This window comes from Colias philodice, chromosome 13, assembly GCF_061535455.1.
Source record: "Colias philodice isolate Cphi_HAF_F1 chromosome 13, ilColPhil1 Martin Lab GWU primary, whole genome shotgun sequence".
Taxonomy (NCBI): Eukaryota; Metazoa; Arthropoda; class Insecta; order Lepidoptera; family Pieridae; genus Colias; species Colias philodice.
In genome coordinates, this window is record NC_143098.1 from 11,661,026 (window position 1) to 11,681,743 (window position 20,718).

At 35.4% G+C, this 20,718-nt stretch overlaps 1 protein-coding gene across 5 annotated transcripts in view; it reads right to left on the minus strand.

The window, feature by feature from the left end:
• HDAC4 (histone deacetylase 4) overlaps nucleotides 1-20,718 on the minus strand; it is a 107,746-nt gene that overhangs the window by 71,570 nt on the left and 15,458 nt on the right. For 2 of the 5 annotated variants that reach the window (XM_089702864.1, XM_089702862.1), the window contains exon 1: nucleotides 1,092-1,243. The exons of the other annotated variants lie outside the window; for them this stretch is intronic. In XM_089702864.1, coding sequence (XP_089558990.1) covers nucleotides 1,092-1,110 — 19 coding nt within the window. In that variant the 5' untranslated portion in view covers nucleotides 1,111-1,243. Of the gene's footprint in view, nucleotides 1-1,091; nucleotides 1,244-20,718 lie in introns of those variants that run through there. 5 annotated transcript variants of the gene reach the window in all.

Here is a 20,718-nt window from a genome sequence, read left to right on the forward strand (position 1 = left end):
CACCCAGTCTCCGCTGCAAACGTGTTTAATTATTATGAGTCTTTTAATAAAAATAATTAAATGTCGTACATTTTTTTTGTATGTGCTCAATACTATATAGATTTCTCTGGAAAGAATCGTACCGATAGGTATATCGATGCAATCTCAATGCTTCATTTCAATTGTCTGATTAACGGTTCGATTGACGTAAATATTGTAATTAAACGCGTCGTTCCTCCTCCCCCTGCCGCTCCAGACGCCTATGCGTGCCTTCACAATTATTTTAACATTCATTACATTTCCAAAGTGAGGCAAGTGTAGAATCCATTCATGACCTTTATCGAGTCGCGATTCAAGGAAACGTCATGCGGTCAACTGTAATGAACTAATGAATTACGTGAGTCTCACTTTTTTGGAAATTAAACGTGTATTTATTTCACACGATCACGCGGCCCGCGACAGCTTAAACGGAACCGTGTTCGTGAATAATTTATCGCTCGTGTCAGAAAATCTCTTTCGGAGCGATGATTATATTCTCTCTAATATTATCAAACATCCGCAAAGCTCGAGCGAGCTTCAAGTCTCGGTTTGTTTACAGTTCCGAAGGTTAAGTACGAGGAATTATTTGCTAAGAAAACATTTTCAATAAGTGAATCGTGACAACAGTCGTGAAGTAATTCGCGACGATATCAAGTATAAGTGATAACCGAACGACGATACACACACGCGCGCAGCTCGGCGCGTGTGTGAAGCGCACACAGGCAGCGCGGGACAGAAATAGCTACACCGATATCGCAAACACACCAACACACGCCCACACGTTGTACGTGAACTGTAATAAAAACACATAGACGAGTCGAGTGCGCTATGAATAAGACACAAATTGAAATGAAACCGTGCGAGTTGTTTATACATATGACCGACGAGCCACTGAGCCAATTCCGAGGGTTAGTACCGGGATGAGGCAGGTGAAAGCTCGCAAAAAACTGGCTACCGATCGCAACAAACGAGATAACACGGCTAGAACTCCGCTCGTCCGATCGACCGCGTACCGGTTAGGTCTAGTTCCAATAATAGGTTGAACAAGGAATGTAGAAAGATTGCGGACTCACCTAAATTTATGACATACATGGCCTGGGAGCGCTCGAGCCTCTGCGCGTGCTCCACGGCCTGATAGAGTCCGGAATCCACTTTTAAACACTTTATACAACTGTAACACAAACGGTAAACACTGCGCTGTACGCAAGCATCTTAATGTGAGAACACTGGCGCTGCCGAGCGGCAGGAGGAGCGCGGACGTGGCACAGCACACGACAAGCGCGCTCGGATCGCGAGCGGACACTGACTGCTCAGTGCTCGCCGCTCGCCGCTCAGCAGTCAGCCCTGTTGCTGCTGCGCCCGCGGCGACGCGTGCGCTTCATTCACCCACCGTAGTCTAGCCGCACGCTCGCTGCCAGCCGCTGCCGGGCGCTGCCAGCGGCTGCAGTTATCAATGAGTGACGAAACACCGCAAAACTCGAAAATTGTTGGCAAAATAACGATGATTACATCTCCCTACCACCGAATGCATCGTTCCTAGAATTCAATGTAGGGTTACGCAAACGCTAACGAATAGACTACAAATATCGAAGGTTACCACCGGTCTAGGTCACAGAAAGTTCACGATACGAGGAAATAAACAGTAATCATCGCACTTAAAGACGGCCGTATAGACGGGAGTCAGAGGTGCCACACTACACCTATAGTAAGGTCAGGTGGGGTAAGAGGAACATATTTCATTTTCAGTAAAATATTTTGACTGCTAGGAACAACATTTATAGCTTTTTAAGATGTTTGAAACACACAAAACTTACCTTTATGTATTAGCTTCCCGTAGGCTAAATGTCATTACTCTAATAACAGTTCTTACGAAGATATTGACATTAATGTCAGGATTGAGTAATCGTTCCTCTTCCCCCTTACATGGGGTAAGAGGGACAGTCATTGTATTTCTTAAGATTGGAGTTTGAATTAAAATATTCGTTGCTAAATGTTCGTTAATTTGTAGGTAGAATGTCTTTGGTCAATATTAGATCTTAATATAGATGAAATAAGGTATAATTTGGAATAAAAAACAAGAATACATCAATTCGGGGTAAGAGGGACATACAGGTTCGATCAGGGGTGGCAAACTAAAAAGAAGTCGACAAGTTATACTGCTATTTTTATTTAATCATATAAACTATGTGATATGAGATCAACATTGCGATTCTGTCTTTAACCCTTAATCGGCCATGACTTCAAACAAGCATTGTTTGCATTTTCACTGCATTGACAGCCTCATTTAATTTATCATTATCATAACTGCTTCTATTAGATTTTCTTATATATTTTCGCGGCATGTTTTATCTTATATTCCTGCAACAGTCAAACAACAAGAAGTCAATACTTATTACAATTATAGAGAAAGAGACGTATACAAATCGCATGAAATTTTATTTATCTATATAGGTAGATAATATAATAAAAAAAAAATATTTAATTTTTTATTTGTTTGTGATAATAATAATATGGTTTCAAAAACTAAAAGACCGATTAAAAAAAAAAATTTGTTATAATAGCCCCTAGACAACACTGGCTATAAATTATAAATTATACTAAAAAATTAATCAAAATGTTGGTCACCCCTGACACGGGGGAAGAGAAACGTATGTTCCTCTTTCACCGTCAATAGTGAGCCTCTTACCCCAGCTATTGTTTTTGGAAGCTAGGATTTTCAAGCGAAATAAATTCACATAATTAGTTGTTTCTCAACTAAAATGATTAATAAAAGAAATACTTACAGTTTTTACCGTGTATCACTGTATTTAAAATATTTCTAGCACTATTTTATCAACAAAATATGGGTTCGCAAAAAAACGCGCCAACTTGGTGTAAGTCAAATTCGCAACTGTCACATTTGTTTACATTTTTTGTAACGTCTGTGCTACGTAGCGACATCTACTCAAAACCGCTCAAACTAATTCGCCTTCACTGTTTTACCGACGGAAAGTACATAGTCATAAACGTTTCGGTTTACTAGTTATGGTCTTTAGGCCCTCTTCCCCCAGTGACCCTCTTACCCCACCTGACCTTATGTGAGTACTTACAAACATACTCTAGAGTCTAGATGTTTAAGTTTATGATTAAATATGAATACGTGACATATATCAGGGTGTTCATGATAAAAATAGCACATAATCGTACAGTAAACAATAACAATGCTATATCAGAAGTAATTAATAAGTTATGAAATATAGAGAAACCAGAAGCACTGGATGTACTTATAGTTCAAAAAGCGAAACAATTTGTGGCCCCTAGAAGAGCACGAGTCATTTCATTAGAAATAGAAGTGTAAGGAACAGTTAGTGGAGCAACAGCACGAAACAGTGACAAATCCGCATGACCTCGACTTTGAAGTTGTCCAGTTAATTCGGTGGCGGCGCCAACTTCCCGCTCGCACCGGGAAGTTAAATAATATTTTTACGTAGATGAGTGTCCGATTGAAAATACACACGGATACGAGGCGACTGAAATTTTCATATATTTTTTTCAACCAAACTGAATGAAATCGTTATAGTGTTCTCCATAAAAATATTTTCACCTTTATCACAGTAAAACAAACAATCTATCAAATCCAGATAGCAGCATTGATCAAAATTAGAGATAAATTTAAAAGATTTTAAGTAGAAAAAACCTTCACAAGATCACAGCAATGTTCTTAAAACGAATTCCATTAAACATACAGTGTGTTAAAATGAGATAAATCAAAACAATAAACAACAGAGCCAGTTCATTAAATTCAATCAACGACAATTATAGTTCGAGCCAAAATACGTCATGTAACGTGGTGAGTAATGCAAGATGTTAAGTTAAATAATAGTGCCACTGGTGAATATGAGAGTCATCGAAAGTGGGTAACAAGTTTGTTGACACCGGGTGAGACGTGGCCAATGTTTGGGACTCAATAAGAGGCAGATGATGAGTTTTACTAGAACCAGATTATGACACAAGTAAAGGATTAGATCACAACAGAGGCGCCCAGCGTGGCCGTCGCCCGCCGCCTGCCGGCTGCCGACGCCTACGCACGCCGTGATCGATTTATTGGCCACCGACTAGACGACTATTACTTTTTAATAATGTGCCGTCAAGTGAGAAGCGATGAAAGCGTTCACATGACGCTGTTAAATCACAACAATTATTTTTCACTCTGAACAGTGAACGCTCATTGAAATCGCGTATTTACATATTATTTTACAAGTTTTTTTAAATTGTTTCCACCTCTTAATTATACGTGTTAATTTATGCATATCCAAATTGGTGATTGCGAAACGAAAAGGTTTAACGTTGAGCATTTTTATTAGAATTCAAATTGCATTTATGTATTTGACTTAATGATAATATATGTCTTTTAGAAGCCCATTTATTATTTATGATTTATCTTTTGACTGAGCCTCAGTTAACATCTACACGTAACATCTTCTCGTGAATCAACCTGATATTGGTCACCAGATAAATGTGTGTGTCGGCGAGTCAGCGGCGGCGCCAGCGCGTGTTTACCAAACAAACTCCTGCTCACGTGTCACTGCTGCTCTCCCACTGGGCTTGAGTTACATCTCAAATTAAGTTAGATCGACGATGACATAACACCACTATCGATCGAGGACGTTTGTTTAATTTAATGGTTTTTATCGTCTGTTTCGTCAACCAATTTATTTAAAGCGTTTTTTAACCATCTGGAGGACGTTTACAATTAAGTTTATTTTTTATCGCAGTTAAGTTGAATTTGTTAAAATATTATGATGTAGGTTTACTAAAGATGTAAGTTGGAGCAATCAATATTAATAATTTGGGAACTATTCTAACGCGGTACTTGTAAGTTTATGCATATTGGTGATATTGTGTTCCCGATAAGAGTTGCTTCGTTCATTTATGAAGGAATTCAACTAATAAAATGCCAGCTATTTTAGCAACGATGACAACGTGTCCTTAGCCACTCCACATGACATCAAAAACATAAAATTACGTTATTCGCAAATACTTTCACGCCGAATCATTCCTCCCACACTCTTCACCTAGTCAAAACAAATCGCTCATGAAGTAATCATTGATTTTATTTTTGAATACATTTCATAGTGCACTGACATCGAATAAGGAAAATGTAGAAATATTATCAAAGTGCAACCACGGTAAGCGCTGGTTCAGTGAAAAGCACCTCGGACTTAAATCGATAAGTCAGGTTCGAGATTAGACAAAGTTAAAGCGCCAGAGCATTCATGAAAATGATTAAGGCCGTCGACATTACAAAATTGAAGCAAAAGCAAGTCGAAGGTGTAATAGCGTGCAAATAAATGAAAGTCATCTTTCAGTCTATCTGTACGTTATCCCTATGAACAATGCTTGCCAATCGGTAAAGTAAAACAACATCTTTAAGAACAAAAAGTGCGATGACGTGTGACATTCATCTACCCGCTTTTGGCGAGGTTGTTTGATTTATGGTTTAAATTTCGACAAACATGACAATTGTAATGATAATAGAAGCAGAAAAGCTTAAATGAGTCAGATTGCACAAACAGTGAAGGATCACATAATCGAAACAGACGAAACACATACGACAATTATTGGCTGTTAATTTATCCGGCGTCCGGCGCGTCTGCAGTCTAGACGTGGAGCGAAGCCGCGTTACTCATATAAACTCATTCGACAGGAATACACAAACATCTAGCATCTAGTTTCCGAAATAGAGTGAAAGAAATCATGCAAGATGAAACATGAGAATAACAAATGTATACCGTCATGCTGAAAACGAAAATTTAATTTTGCCTTATCTTGGCAGTATAATGTGTAATGCATTATCTTGAATACTTAACAATAGGTAAAATAATTAAAAGGCTTAATAAGTATATAACATGCTTATTTCACAAGCAAAGAAAGTATGATAATAAATTTAAGACAACGCACTGATATAAAAATTAAAAAGCAAGCAGTAAGTAATTTTGAGGTCGACCATTCGTTCCTAAGACAAGGGCAAAAACTTATTGCCACGACCATTGCATTCGCAGAACTCTCGTGATGTTTATTCTTCAGCTTAAATGACTAAAGCAGAGCATTAAGTATTGCAAGCGTGTGAGTGTGGTTATAGATTAGAACTTACAAGACTAGAGGACTAATATAATTAATATTTAAACACTTCAAGTAGGTATTAGCGATCATGACTTAATAGGTAACATATTCAATTATAACACAGCCAGGTGAAGAGTAGACTTTGCCAACTAAATACTTAAACTATAAAGCTGTAGAGTTTCTTTGGTTGAAAGCGCTGATCTCAGAAAGGGTTGGTCAATCTAGGATGGAAACATTAAGCCACTATCAATAGGATCGAAGTAACAATATAAAGGGTTGTCAAATTTAGAAAAAATATCCATTTAGTAGTAGAATAGAGCAGTATTATTTTCAGTTTAGACAAAATGACGTTGGTTAATAAGCGCCCTCTCTTTCCCACACTGGAAATAATACTGCTATAAGACATCATGGTTAGGCTGGGAACCTATAAGACGCAATCGCTAATAGTCTACTTGATAAGTTGAAAATGGCGTAAACTAGAGATAAGGCTCTTAAAAATACGTGCGATAGCTCATTTGATTCGGAATGACGTCTAGAAAAATGTATCGGAAATGTTTATTAGCACACAAAAAATTGCAAAAGTTATAGGCAAATTAAGTTTCAAAAAAATAGGTATTTCGCTTATTGTTAATCACTCCGAAATTATTAACATTTCAGAAATTTTGAAAAAAGATTCTTAAAGAGGAGAAAATTTCCAACGAAAAACTCCCGACTCCCGGAATTCTATCTCCATTATTTATAATTTTAATTTAACGCTGAAAATAGGCCTCCGCGCGGCATTTTTAGATAGCGCGCGCGGCTTCAAAACCGAGCACGTCACACTAATTATTTTTTTTAAGGTATTAAATATTAATTTAAAAATTTAAAAAAAATTATGGTGTATTCCGAACACTTCAAAGAATTTGCTACCGTTGGAAATTTTACTTAAAGTTAATTTTTCAACAAATTAGACAAATGTTAACTAACGAAATTTTTTTGAACTTCCGTCCTTATTGCACATTAAAAAAAATGTTTAAATAATTGTCGGTAAAATTTTTCACTTCGTGGAGCCCTTCATATAAATATACTTAACAAGATCGCGCCATAAAAGTTTAAAAAATTTTATTACTTTGTTTATAATAATTTTTTCAATTTAAGTAAATTGATCAAAAAACTAGAAATTTCTAGTTTTTTGTTAACTTGAAAAAATTATTATAAACAAAGTATTAACATTTTTTAAACTTTTATGGCGCGATCTTGTTAAGTATATTTATATAAAGGGCTCCACGAAGTGAAAAATTTTACCGACAATTATTTAAACATTTTTTTTAATGTGCAATAAGGACGGAAGTTCAAAAAAATTTCGTTAGTTAACATTTGTCTAATTTGTTGAAAAATTAACTTTAAGTAAAATTTCTAACGGGAGCAAATTCTTTGAAGTGTTCGGAATACACCATAATTTTTTAAAATTTTTAAATTAATATTTAATACCTTAAAAAAATAATTAGTGTGACATGCTCGGTTTTGAAGCCGCGCGCGCTATCTAAAAATGCCGCGCGGAGACCTATTTTCAGCGTTAAATTAAAATTATAAATAATGGAGATAGAATTCCGGGAGTCGGAAGTTTTTCATTGGAAATTTCCTCCTCTTTAAGAATCTTTTTTCAAAATTTCTGAAATGTTAATAATTTCGGAGTTATTAACAATAAACGAAATACCTATTTTTTTGAAACTTAATTTGCCTATAACTTTTGCAATTTTTTGTGTGCTAATAAACATTTCCGATACATTTTTCTAGACGTCATTCCGAATCAAATGAGCTATCGCACGTATTTTTAAGAGCCTTATCTCTAGTTTACGCCATTTTCAACTTATCAAGTAGACTATAAGCTGCGACGGCTCCTCAATAGAGTTTGGTATATCAGTAATAAATCAGCAGTGGCACTAAAGAAGATCGCAATACCGCGTTTTGGCAGTGTAACAAGTGAACCGACGGTGACATCAATGGTCGAGTGCTGGCGCTGAATCAGCTGGGAAATCCCGCGCTGTCACCGCTGGAAGCACTGTTGTGCGTCAAACTATAATTATAGCTTCTTTTTTAATGCCACAGGTCACTGGCTATTGGTTTGTGCAACACCACAGGTAATTGTTAGATTTTAATCTCTCTTCTATCCAGTCACCCATAATGATATTATGATGCAAAAACAAATAATAAATGTTACGAAACTTAGTAAAAGTTGCATACAACTGTTCAGCCGGCCGTCATATGTTAATGAAGAGGCAAAAATAAGAAAGAAAAAATTTTCATTATTCATTTAATACTTTTTCACTACAGATTTACGAGTTTCTGTAATAAAAAGATGCCATTTAGATAAAACTTAACAATTAATAACCACATCACAATGTCTTATTAGCACGATAAAAAAAATTGCGCCTTTTCTCTATTTTGCATTAAAATCGCCTAGAACAACTTTTTTTTTGTTTATATTCCTCCGCAATTTTTGTACATTTGCAATTAATCAGTTAACTTTACTTTAATATGCAGTATAGTAAAAAATGTGAATAATTACGTTATTACGCGTTAAATACGCATTAAAATATGAATTTCGGAAAATATTTAGTTATGATTTATTTGACGACTATTCACATTATAATGTACACGTGTTGCGCCAGGCACACTAACGGCAGCCATCTTCTTGCTCTCTAAATAAAGAGACTGTGAAAATTTTCATTTATTAATTATGGGATACAAAGCCATGTAGAGAACCCGGTGCCTATTGGCAAAGCTTAAACCACAAATTTCAAATTTCACAGAATGTGTTCTATCTGTGAACTTGTGTCTCCGTATGAATTCTATCATCACCAGTAATCAGATTTATACTGATACTGACTTCCTTCCATAACATTTCATTGCTAATATTAAATTACAAATGAAATATTACTAAACTATTTAAGAGGCCTTGGTGTGAATGCTTTGATCGACGTCATTGACGCTTGAACTTGTGTAATGTAGAAATACCTAATAGACTACAAGCCCGCATAGGACAAAAATATGGGTCAAATGAACCACCAGGGGACATATCTAGAACGATAGCAGAGCAAAAAATAATAAGATTCATCACTATGCCGTCACTTGTAAGCTGTCCAACTGAGTGCAGATGAGAATTGAAAAGTACAGGTAGACTCGGTAAATTTTGGTCATATATTTTTGTACGGCATTTTTAACCATCGATAGATCCATTAAAAATAATAAGAAACCGCTCAGTGCCGTACAAAAATGTGGGTCCACCAAGTCGGAATTTTTATTTAATTTCCGAGAGTTACCGGGGGTAAATTTGGTCATTTGACCATGTACGGCATCTGTGTCATACTATTGCTATACTGCTTTTAATCCATTATTCCGCAACGCCGTACAAAAATCATGGGGACAAGGGGAAAAAATCGAGAGATGCAATCCCCTCTCTGTCCCCACTCCAGGGGGTCATTTGACTAAGTACGGCTTCGGTTCCAAAACATTATCTAGCACTCAAAAGTACTATTAAAAGCAATGCCGTCAAAAAATAATTGTTCTTTTAAATGTATACCAATAATCATCTTAATTTCATCGAATTCTTGATATAAAGAGCTGTAAGGTCATTTGACCCTGTACGGGAACTTTTTTTTTAACATGATATTGTAAAATTCAATTGTTGTATAGTATTGCCGTTCAAAAGAAACCGTTCTAAAAAAAGTTATAGAGAAATGCAAAACCAGAAATTTTGTTAAAGTTTAAACATCGTAGATTAATGAAATATAATAGTTTTCTACACTTTATCCGTTGTTTTAAATAGTATTTACATAGATAAATTAGGAAAAAACGATGCCGTACATTTTTGTGCAGACCACATCTTTTAGGCTGATGAAAGCGACGAAAGCTACAATTTTAAGAGTGCTTTATGGCCATTTGATACAGTACGGCATTAACATATTTTTACCCAACTACGGCAAAGCAAAAGGAGGGTTATGGTTGTTTACAGGTCATGTATGTATGTTCATCTATTCCCTCGTAACTTCTAAACTACTTATCAGAATTCGACAAATGACATATCATTAGAGGCGTCTGAATTGTTCACTGGATAACCAACGACCAGCTAGCTAAAGGCTATATGGGGTTTCACAAAATCTAATGTGGCGCCCTCTAGCGGACAAAACATACAGAGTAAAAAAATAAAGTTAAGATAAATATGCCGTGTTTGGTATCATTTGAAAGCGCTTTACTTGTACATTTTGAATATGTATATATTACTAGCATTTGCTTGTGACTTTACCTGTATTCATGGGCTGATTGAATATAATTCACATCTTTTCGTTCATAGCTTTTTTATTAGTTCATCAATTTAACGGAGTCCATTCCACTTGACTCCGACTTTCCAAGGTGATAATTAACCACCTCGAGCTTCTTAATATTAATGTATATTTATATTTTATTATAAAAATATAAAGCAAATATTTCGTTATATGGATTTTTTTCTTTTTCAGATTTTTCCCCTTTGAACCAACGAAAATGTACGGCACATGAAAAAATATTATCTATGCATAAAATACTTTAAAAATAAATTTATTTCGTGTTGTGTCAAATGACCCCCTGGAGTGGGGAAAGAGAGGGGATTACAACTCTCGATTTTTTCCCCTTGTCCCCATGATTTTTGTACGGCGTTGCGGAATAATGGATTAAAAGCAGTATAGCAATAGTATGACACAGATGCCGTACATGGTCAAATGACCAAATTTACCCCCGGTAACTCTCGGAAATTAAATAAAAATTCCGACTTGGTGGACCCACATTTTTGTACGGCACTGAGCGGTTTCTTATTATTTTTAATGGATCTATCGATGGTTAAGAATGCCGTACAAAAATATATGACCAAAATTTACCGAGTCTACCTGTACTTTTCAATTCTCATCTGCACTCAGTTGGACAGCTTACAAGTGACGGCATAGTGATGAATCTTATTATTTTTTGCTCTGCTATCGTTCTAGATATGTCCCATGGTGGTTCATTTGACCCATATTTTTGTCCTATGCGGGCTTGTAGTCTATAATAATATTATAGTATTGGAAAATTTCCTTAATATGCATTATGCAGCCTGCACACGCTTTTTTCAGAATAGTTACATCAGCATCAGAAATGAATTACCAAAGACCAGGCCTTAGACCTTCATAACATAGCTGAATGTCATTTTTGGCGTAATTGTATTTAATTTTAAAAATTACGGTAGGTAATAGGCTCATTCATCGTCAGATCTGACGATGAATAAAACACGTGAAATTGATCCTGAAATTGGGCAAATATATTGTGTTCAGTGATTATAAATTCAAAGCTGGCCACAATATATTTGGCCAATTTCAGGATCAATTTCATGTATTTCCGCAATAACGTTTCGTTAAGGCTCATTAGCGTATTCATTAAAGGCAAATAGTGGAATTCCAGCAGAGCATTGACTACGCTAAGTTATTGTGACACGCGAGCTACGAAGTCGGGCCGCGTCACGGCCGCGGCCGCGTGACCACAGCGACCCTCCGAATTGGGTGACCTCTTGAACTTTTCCCGCTTTTCACACGTTTTCCCATTAATCGTACCCAATTATGACTGTTTGCCATTAAACAAGCTAAACGGTTAAAGGTTAACTAGTTTTATGGTGTTGATAACGAGGCAAAGCTTTGAATTAAAATGTGAAATTTACAAATTATATTTTTAATGAGCAGAAAATATGATTATAGAGAGCGTTTATTCACAAGTTTATTTTAATTGAGGAAATTTTGGGATACTCTCAGGAGAGGATTTCTACGGACCATAAACCCTGTGTGTTCCGTAGCGCGTAGTAGCGCGCGTAAAGCTTGCGGAAATTCATAAGAATCGTCTGCACCCTGTGATTAATAAGTAGCAGATCGATGGATGCAAGTATATAGCAGTATTTAGATATTATAGGATAGGCCGATACGCCTATACTATCTCTAAATACTGCCTCTATATCCTGCAATTCAGAGCGACTTCTAAAGAACTTGTAAATAATGGATGTCCATAAATTTCGCAATGCTCTTAATGGTTTAGAAACAGATAATTAAAATTCATATATGTACTAGCGGTCCGCTCCGGCTTCGCCCGTGGTACCTACATGTTTAAACTATCCTATCTCTCAAGTTGGATCGAACTGCACATGGTGTGCGAATTTTATTATAATCGGTTAAGTGGTTTAGGAGTCCATTGAGGACAAACATTGTGACACGAGATTTATATATATATTAAGAGGTGAGTATTGAAACCACACCTGCGAATACAATAATCATAACTTGGATTTAACGTGTCATTTGATTTGAATATTGATAACAATTGAAAAATGGTGTACAGTAGAGACAAATATGATGTCGGCTTTAAAATTTACAGGTGCATGGTAACAAAGTGGTAATGGTGGTTTACAGGTCCCGTAAGTGATCTACATTGTTTTGAACAGACAAACCTACGAGCTTTTATTATGAGCTTGCACTGCTGAATCTATAAACTAACCTAGCCTAACCTATTTATAAAGAAAGCTATCAAAATCAAACTAAAAAATTCAGTTGTAGATAACACGACTCGACAAAAAAATTTTCGTTCTTTGTCCTAAAGTTTATACTATTATTTTCCAGTTAGTTATGCACAAAAACGAAAAGAAAATACCTTTTTTCGGTATAAAGTTTGCTTTTGTGATAGTTATCTATACATATAATAAAATCGTAGGAAAGTCAAAACTGTACATTGAATATTTTTTTAAAAGAATACATAATCCATGATCTATAATCGATATAGAAGCCAAAAATATAGTTTTTAGAATTTTTGTCTGTTTGTCTGTTTGTCTGTTTGTCTGTTTGTCTGTATGTTTGTCCGAGCTAATCTCGAAAAGTACTGCATAGATTGACTTCAAATTTTGCATGAATATTACTAACAGGTCGTGTGAGGTTTTTTTAAACATATTATCATGCTATCACCTCCGGGGGAGGAGCTGTGAACCTTTACTTTTCTTACGTATTCCGTGAACTACGACAGCGTACAATCTAAAGACTCATGTTTAAATGTTGTTTTTGAGTAAGACATGCTATTATCTAGCTTTACACTATAAAAACTACGTCATTTACGTTATTTGGGCAGAGAAACTGTTTAATGAATCTTAGTACTATAAAGACAAATTTGATTCAGCGCCATCTATGAGATTTCGTAAAAATCTAATCAATTTACATGTTAACACTACTGAACACAATGTTAAAAATTAATAATTTAAATATAATTATGTGATTTATTTATTTAACTCTTTAACCCATAATAAATCTTCCCTTCCCTATAAGGTGCGCTTATATAATTCGTGTGAATATACTACATTTTTAAAAGTGAGGGTAGATGTATATTATTTTAAGTCAAACTAGACACCATTACAGTTAATCTAATATTGATTGTGTTCATTGGTTACATTTTTAAAAATCTTCGTGTTTTAATAATTCGATCACGAGGCGGGACTCTAATACAAAAAGGTTAGTTCGTTGATAATTATTATTCCTTCATCATTTACATGTTGTTAGTAAAAATATACTTTGACTGTTAATACTTTTGTTCAGTATTTATCTGTATGATTATTGCTTGGTAATTAATATATTTTCATGTCGTTTACCTAATTATAAACATAAGTGTGATGTGAAACTAGCTGGATTTATTTTTACACACTCACAGTCTTATATTTTGTGTTAATGTTAAAATAGTATTAATAGTGTAAATCATAATATTTTTTCAAAGTTAAAAATATTTCCTTTTTTCTGATGGTGTTGCCATCGAATTAAACCGCGCTGTCGTTTCGTTCACAAAAAGTCATGTTATTAGGACCGAATATGTAGCCGCCTCAACTTACGGAAACAAGAGTAACCTGCGTTGTCTGTTAGTTATTATATAGTCGAATTTAACGTTACATGGAAATTGGAATCTAAATATATGTATACCTACTTATATTAAATCTGTAGAGGTCAATTCTGCACATGAAATATATTTCCTAAATGATACGTGATAGTTATCACGAGGTGATTAGAGATCGACATCGACGTCAAAAATGTTTGTCCGTCTGTCTGTCTGTATAACCGTTATAGAAACAAAAACTACTCGACGGATTTAAACGAAACTTGGTACAATTATTTTTCATATTCGTGAGCAGAGCAGCAACTCCATTTTTAAGCTTTCGTCGCGTGTGCGTTCTTAATGCGTGTATCTTAATGGTTAAAGCTACACAGAAATCAAGTATGAAAGAAATGTTCTCCATATTATATAAAAAATATCTCCCGACATCATAAATGTCTATCTTTTATGGTTGAGCTTAGGAGTTCAAAGCTTTCTGATTATATTTGTCTACTAGCTGTCCCCGCGACTTCGTTCGCGTGGAATAGTGACTATGGGACCTATGACCATGGGCTCAGGGTGGGGCAACAATAAAAAATCATTTTTATTTTCATGCTCCCACTCCCGCGCCCACTCGCACTCCCACGCCATATGCCACGTTCAGTCCCAATCCCACGCCCACGCCCACTCCCCTTCACAATTAGTACCTACCAGATCAAAGCCAGGGTAAGCGCCCCACCCAGCCCCACCGTGGCTACGCCCATGCTGAATTACTACTTAACATACAATTATTGAGTAAATACGTACAACAATACTGTACTGTTGTACTACCATAAATAATTAAAAGAATTGTTATTAAAATTTCTTACTAAACTGAGCTAAAAAACTTACGTACCAAATTATTAAAGAAAATCAAGAAATGAAATGCCTAACCTATACCAAATAGTTACTACATATTGTAATTAAAAATTATGATTAGTATATAATATCGAAAATCAAAAAAGAAATGCCTAACTAATTCTACGTAAAATTTTTTTTAAATTATGTCATATTATTTTTTAGGAACCAGGGGGGGGGAGAGGAGCAAATTCTATTTCCTTCCTTTCTTAAACGGATGTTTTTAATAATCTATGGTGTAGCCAGTAGCCACTGATCAGCTTAATCGATACTCAGTTTTTATCAAATCCAGAAACAAATCCAAATTAGATCTTTCCTGTCTCACGCACGTAACTAAAGGCTGAAGAGAGAGAGAGCACGTAACTAAACCGTTTAGACGAAGAAAAGTGTATAGAAAAAGGAATAAATAATTTCATAAACTTCCCGACGATCTTTAAAAATAAATTATAACTTTCATTTTTTTCATTCCCACTTTTACCCCTATGTAGGTATAATAAGTGGATGAACCAATTTTGATACACTTTATCTAAGAACCAGCGTCGGAAAATATTCTGCCTAACAAAAAAAACCGCATCTAATTCGGTTTACCTGTTAGCCAGCTACGGTGCCATAGACAGACACACACACACACACAGAAATACATAGCGGTCAAACACATAACACCAGTCTTTTTGCGTCGGGGGTTAAAAATATAATACGACATAATTTAAAGGACATTTTATGTGGAAAATTTACCTATACACCAGGGTAGATAATTTTTGAAACAAAAAAAAAATCGCAGTAGGATGAAACCCATTAGAAAAGGATATGATAAAAATGTAAGGAAAAATAAATTACGGTCAATCGGAGTTCGGGAAGTGGGAGGGGGGGAGCTTTTAAGAGAAAAAAATGGTTTCTCTCGATTTCTCGATAATAATAACACCTGCTAATTTTTTTCTACATATTTTAATTGTACAGACATCACTTTTCCACAATTTTATTATATGTATTGAAGATGATGATTGAGATTATAACACTCTTAGTCCGTTTTAATTTTTATTCACCCGCATCAGTGCCACCTAAAAAATCTTTATATATCGAAATTCGAGCAAAGTTAAGAAAATGAGAAATAAGAGTTCTCAAGGATCGTTAGAGATAAGAGGCTTACTATTGACCGAAAACAACATGTGTTATGCCGAACCTGAAACCGCTTCACAACGAGAATTGCGGCTCACAGCTGACCGCGAACGGCATGTACTATCCTGTGAGACCGAAACCTTCACTGAGGGTATATATAACGTCTCACAGCTGATCGCAAATGGCATATTGTACTATCCCGTGAGACCGAAACCCTCACTGAGAGGGAATTACGTCTCACAGCTGATCACGATCGTCATATTTTATCTCGAGAATTCTGAAACTTTTACTCAATATGAAGACCGTTTGACAAATAATAGGGTGCACCATAATATTATTCGATCTCTCGAAGATGAACATGAGCATAAGCAATGACTAGAGTAGGGACGCGAATATTACCATTATTTGAGACAAGAACGATTAATAAGTTTGTTTAATGAAAGATTAAGAATTGAAACTATTGGTCTCTTTAAACGGACGAATAGCGAGAGGCCCGTCTTATTGCAAACAGATTTCGACATAGTCTTAATGACTTAGAGGTAAACATAGAAGATCAATCTACAAATTCGGTGGTGTGGTCCGACAAAATAATATAAAAGTGGGTTTGCTTATAACCTCACAATTGATTACAGATCATCTTCTGTATAGGCGATATTAACGTAGTATGTTCTTTTTGTAATGCTTTAAAGTGGAGTAAGGAGTCGGCTTTCGTTTGAAGATACGCCGGAACCTTTGAAATCACTACTTTTAAGTTTTAGAGGAACATGTGCAATCTAAACAGTTCTTAGACAATATTAGCTCTTATAGTATTGCGTTTTAAATGATCCTTTGGTGCTCAACAATTATTAGATGCTCCTTTCATTCTTACTTTTAAGATACAAGGTCAAGTTTATCATTTGATAGGATCCCTTTTGCCTGAAGGCCAACCTAAGTTTCTTTAAATATATTTTGTATTCGACTACGACGAATAATCGAATACAAGAAATCAATATTTCTCGAATTTAAAACTGAACTCATTTCACAATTTTAGAACATGTTAATTCATCAGGTTAATCCGTATATATGCGTTTTAAATCGACATTAGAAGCTTTTCCTCAAGATGGTGATATTAATATAAAATTGGTATAAATGCCGATAGACGGAAGTCTATCAGCACTCAGGAATTCCCTGAGCGTGTTATAACGCCCAGGCCGCAGTATTACAATTTTTCCTACAGTAGGGCGACGAATGTATTTTCGCATAGCAACGGAGGGGAACTCGTGGGGGGTAAAGTGACGCGGGCCACGTACCACAAACATGTTTAGTTTGTGGTACCGAGCGCGAAAGAAAGTCATCGTGTTTTTAGTAAAGTTACAATGTAAACTAACGTAATTTATTACTTAGGTACATATTCTATAATGGTGCGCTCAAACTGTTAATCTACATTTAATTTACATTATTATTTTAATTACTAAGAAATGTAGAATTTAAATCACATTCATTCATGTTTTCTTCAGATATTCGATGTCTATGATTTTCGATGATTTTAAGATTTTCTTATCAGAGTATTCAATTTTAATGTAGTTAAATTTTATAAGAGACAATTAAGAACATTCAAAAATAAAGTGTCACGTATTTTTTTTAAACGACGAATGACGAAAAACGACCGAATCGCGGACGAAGTCGCGGGCAACAGCTAGTAATAATAATACAAATTTTTCAATTTTTTCATAAATTTTAATTTTTTAAAAAAACCGCGCGGTGAGAGTGGGATATTAACGTTTACACTGTGCCGCTAGATGGCACCCGAGTGATAAACAACCATCAGGTATTATTTACAAGCCCAGAATAACTTAAAATGTCGTCACGAAAGTGCAAATACGATGCTGATGCATTTTGTTTTATATGTGGTCAATTTATTAAAGTTCGAGACGTGAAATATGAACTAAAGACATCTCACGTTCTCTGTGAAGCCTATGAAGCATATTTTGACTGTCCTGTACGGAATCAAGATAAGCCATGGGCTCCACATGTTGCTTGTAGATATTGTAAAAGGTGTTTGGAAGGTAAGGCAAATTCCAATTACAAATTTTAAGGCCATGGGCTGCAGGATGTCATTAAAAGTGCATATGCTGCATGCTCATTTGGATAAATTTAAAAACAATATGGGAGCCTATTCCGAAGAGCAAAGAGAACGTTTCCATCAGGACATCATGAATTTTGTACAACGCTATCAAGGCCAATACAATGAAAACATGATGGGCGACTATATTTGGGGTTTATAGAGAGAAAGTAGCTATGAACATAAAAGAAAAAGAAAAAGTGTGCACTTTTAAGTTATTTTCCACTTCTCTGTAAGCTAATTTGATAGTAAAACTTAATAAAAATAATAAACATTTTTATTTCAATAGTTTTATTTTCAATAAAAAATTAAAATCCGAGATTTTTAAAAATTTCCTTCAATCAGTCTTCTAAGCACAAAAGCAAAGTTTTTCATGCCATATATTTTTTTTCCGTCTAATTACGACCTAAACTACGAAATTTAATGCTTTGCAATCAAAGTCAAATTTCATGGTGACCCGTTGTAATTAATAAATGATTACGACCAAAAAATATCACTTGACGGACGTCACTTATCATGTCTTAAAATATAATAACTGATTGTGATTAGCCATCTTCTGATACATTAAAAGATGAGCTAGTAAATAACAACATTACAAAATTAAACTAACAATTAAAACAGACATACACACAAACACACACATTCAAACGATACAAAAACAACGCCATAACTCACACAAACTACGTATCCAAGTCCACTTGGATAAATAATAAAGCGAACAATTAGGTTTACCTTTGGCGGTCACAGAAGTTGGATTGACCGACATTTTTCACAAGTGTTTGTTTGTAGTTCACAAAGTTTCACACGTACGTTACACAATGTGTACCAAACTACCAACGATTGTTACATTTTCAAAAAAATTTTATCTGTGTTTCACAACGCTAAATGTTAATTAGATAGTATCTAGATTCGTTTCATGTCATAATCATCACAATCGGATTGCATGATGCGGGACGGGGCGCGTGCGCTCAGTGCGGCGGCCGGCCTCCGACTGGCGCGCCGGGCGAGCCCGCGTGGCCCGGGGTGGGGGTGGGGGCAAGGAAACACAGCCTCCCGATAATAATTATGTAAGTGCGAGGGTTGCTGCTATTTTTAGATCCGAAGCGTATATGTAACTTAAAAGCTCGAAGGAAATATGCAATCGATGTACCTACATACGAGTTGAATCGGTAAGATGTTTATTTATTGCGCTCTAAAAATTAATGAAGGCAGTGTACCCGACGGTGATTTTTATCGGCGTTTTGTTAATTAATTGTTTTCCTCGAAGCTGCAGTAATTAAAATCTACGAAGCTTTTAATTTCGTAGCGTTTGAAGCTTTTTCCACGTTCCCGATCAACACTTAATTGCAAACTCGTGCCAACGTGTACCTACTGATTGATTTTATTATCTTTTTAATTATTTCATTTCAAAATGTATGCAAATTGTTATTTCAAATTGTAACTCTTTGTCTCTGCCAAGTGCCAGGCCGCAACGTTCACATGAAATGTATTCCGCCCATATTTCCCGATAATGTGAAATTATGTGTATATGCGGTATTTAAAATGTTCATAATTATTAATGTTAATGTAAAAAGCGATTTAAAATTTATCCTTGAAACTATGTTATTAGCTCATTTTAACGTCCGCAAAACCAAATGTTATCTATCTCTTGGATTAGGAAGTGATTCCCTCACCCCCTTCAATCACGCTACCCCATCGCAATATTCCCCCAAATTGAAGCAATACCGTGTGATTGTGTACGTTCTCTTTAGCTCTATTGTGGTGATTAGTAAACTATGTTTACTTACTAGCAGTGACCCGCGGTTTCGCTCGCGGATCAAATTGAGGACGAAACTTTTTCCTCTAGAAATATAAACATAAAAGGTAGCCTACGTTTCACTCTGGGTCTTCAATTATTTTTTTTATTTTTTTTTATCTAAATCGTTAGTTTGCTTTAGCAGTTTTATATGTTACATATAGAAAGACTTTTGCATTCTTAATATAAACAGTAGGGACAATTTTTCAACATTTCCAAAAACAAAAACAATCTTCAACAATTTTTCTCGTCGATATTCAATAGGGAAAAGATGAAAGTAACAGATAATTTCAAACTTTCCTTTCCAAGACATAAATGTTATTATAGAAAAATGATCATGAAAACGTAAAGAAGAGCTATTGTGTCTATCAATCGAGAGGAAAGAGCTTCAATACGAAGAAATACTGTGCTCTACACGAAAACATACTTGAATTATTTTCTCGTATCTTGCGTTTAATTGCTGTGGATTAAAGCGATGATAATGTACAATCTGGTACATTAATTATATAGCGTTTCCTAATCTTTATATCTTTGAGTAGCATTTAGATTTCGAAGCTACGCTTGCTTTCGCTCGTACCTAATTTAAGGACACGACCATTTGTTAGAGGTAAAACTGCCAAAACAAATAATAGTTTATTGACTCCATAACATTATAGTGATACAAACAATACGGTGCGATGGGCGCTAGCGACTAGGCGAGTGACTTGCGGGTGTGAGATCATTTCCCAATCTTATTTCAACCAGCGAAGATACCACCAACCAACTCTACGTGAAGAATGCTTTTTAGATCATTTTAAATAGACGTGAATTGTGTTTTGAT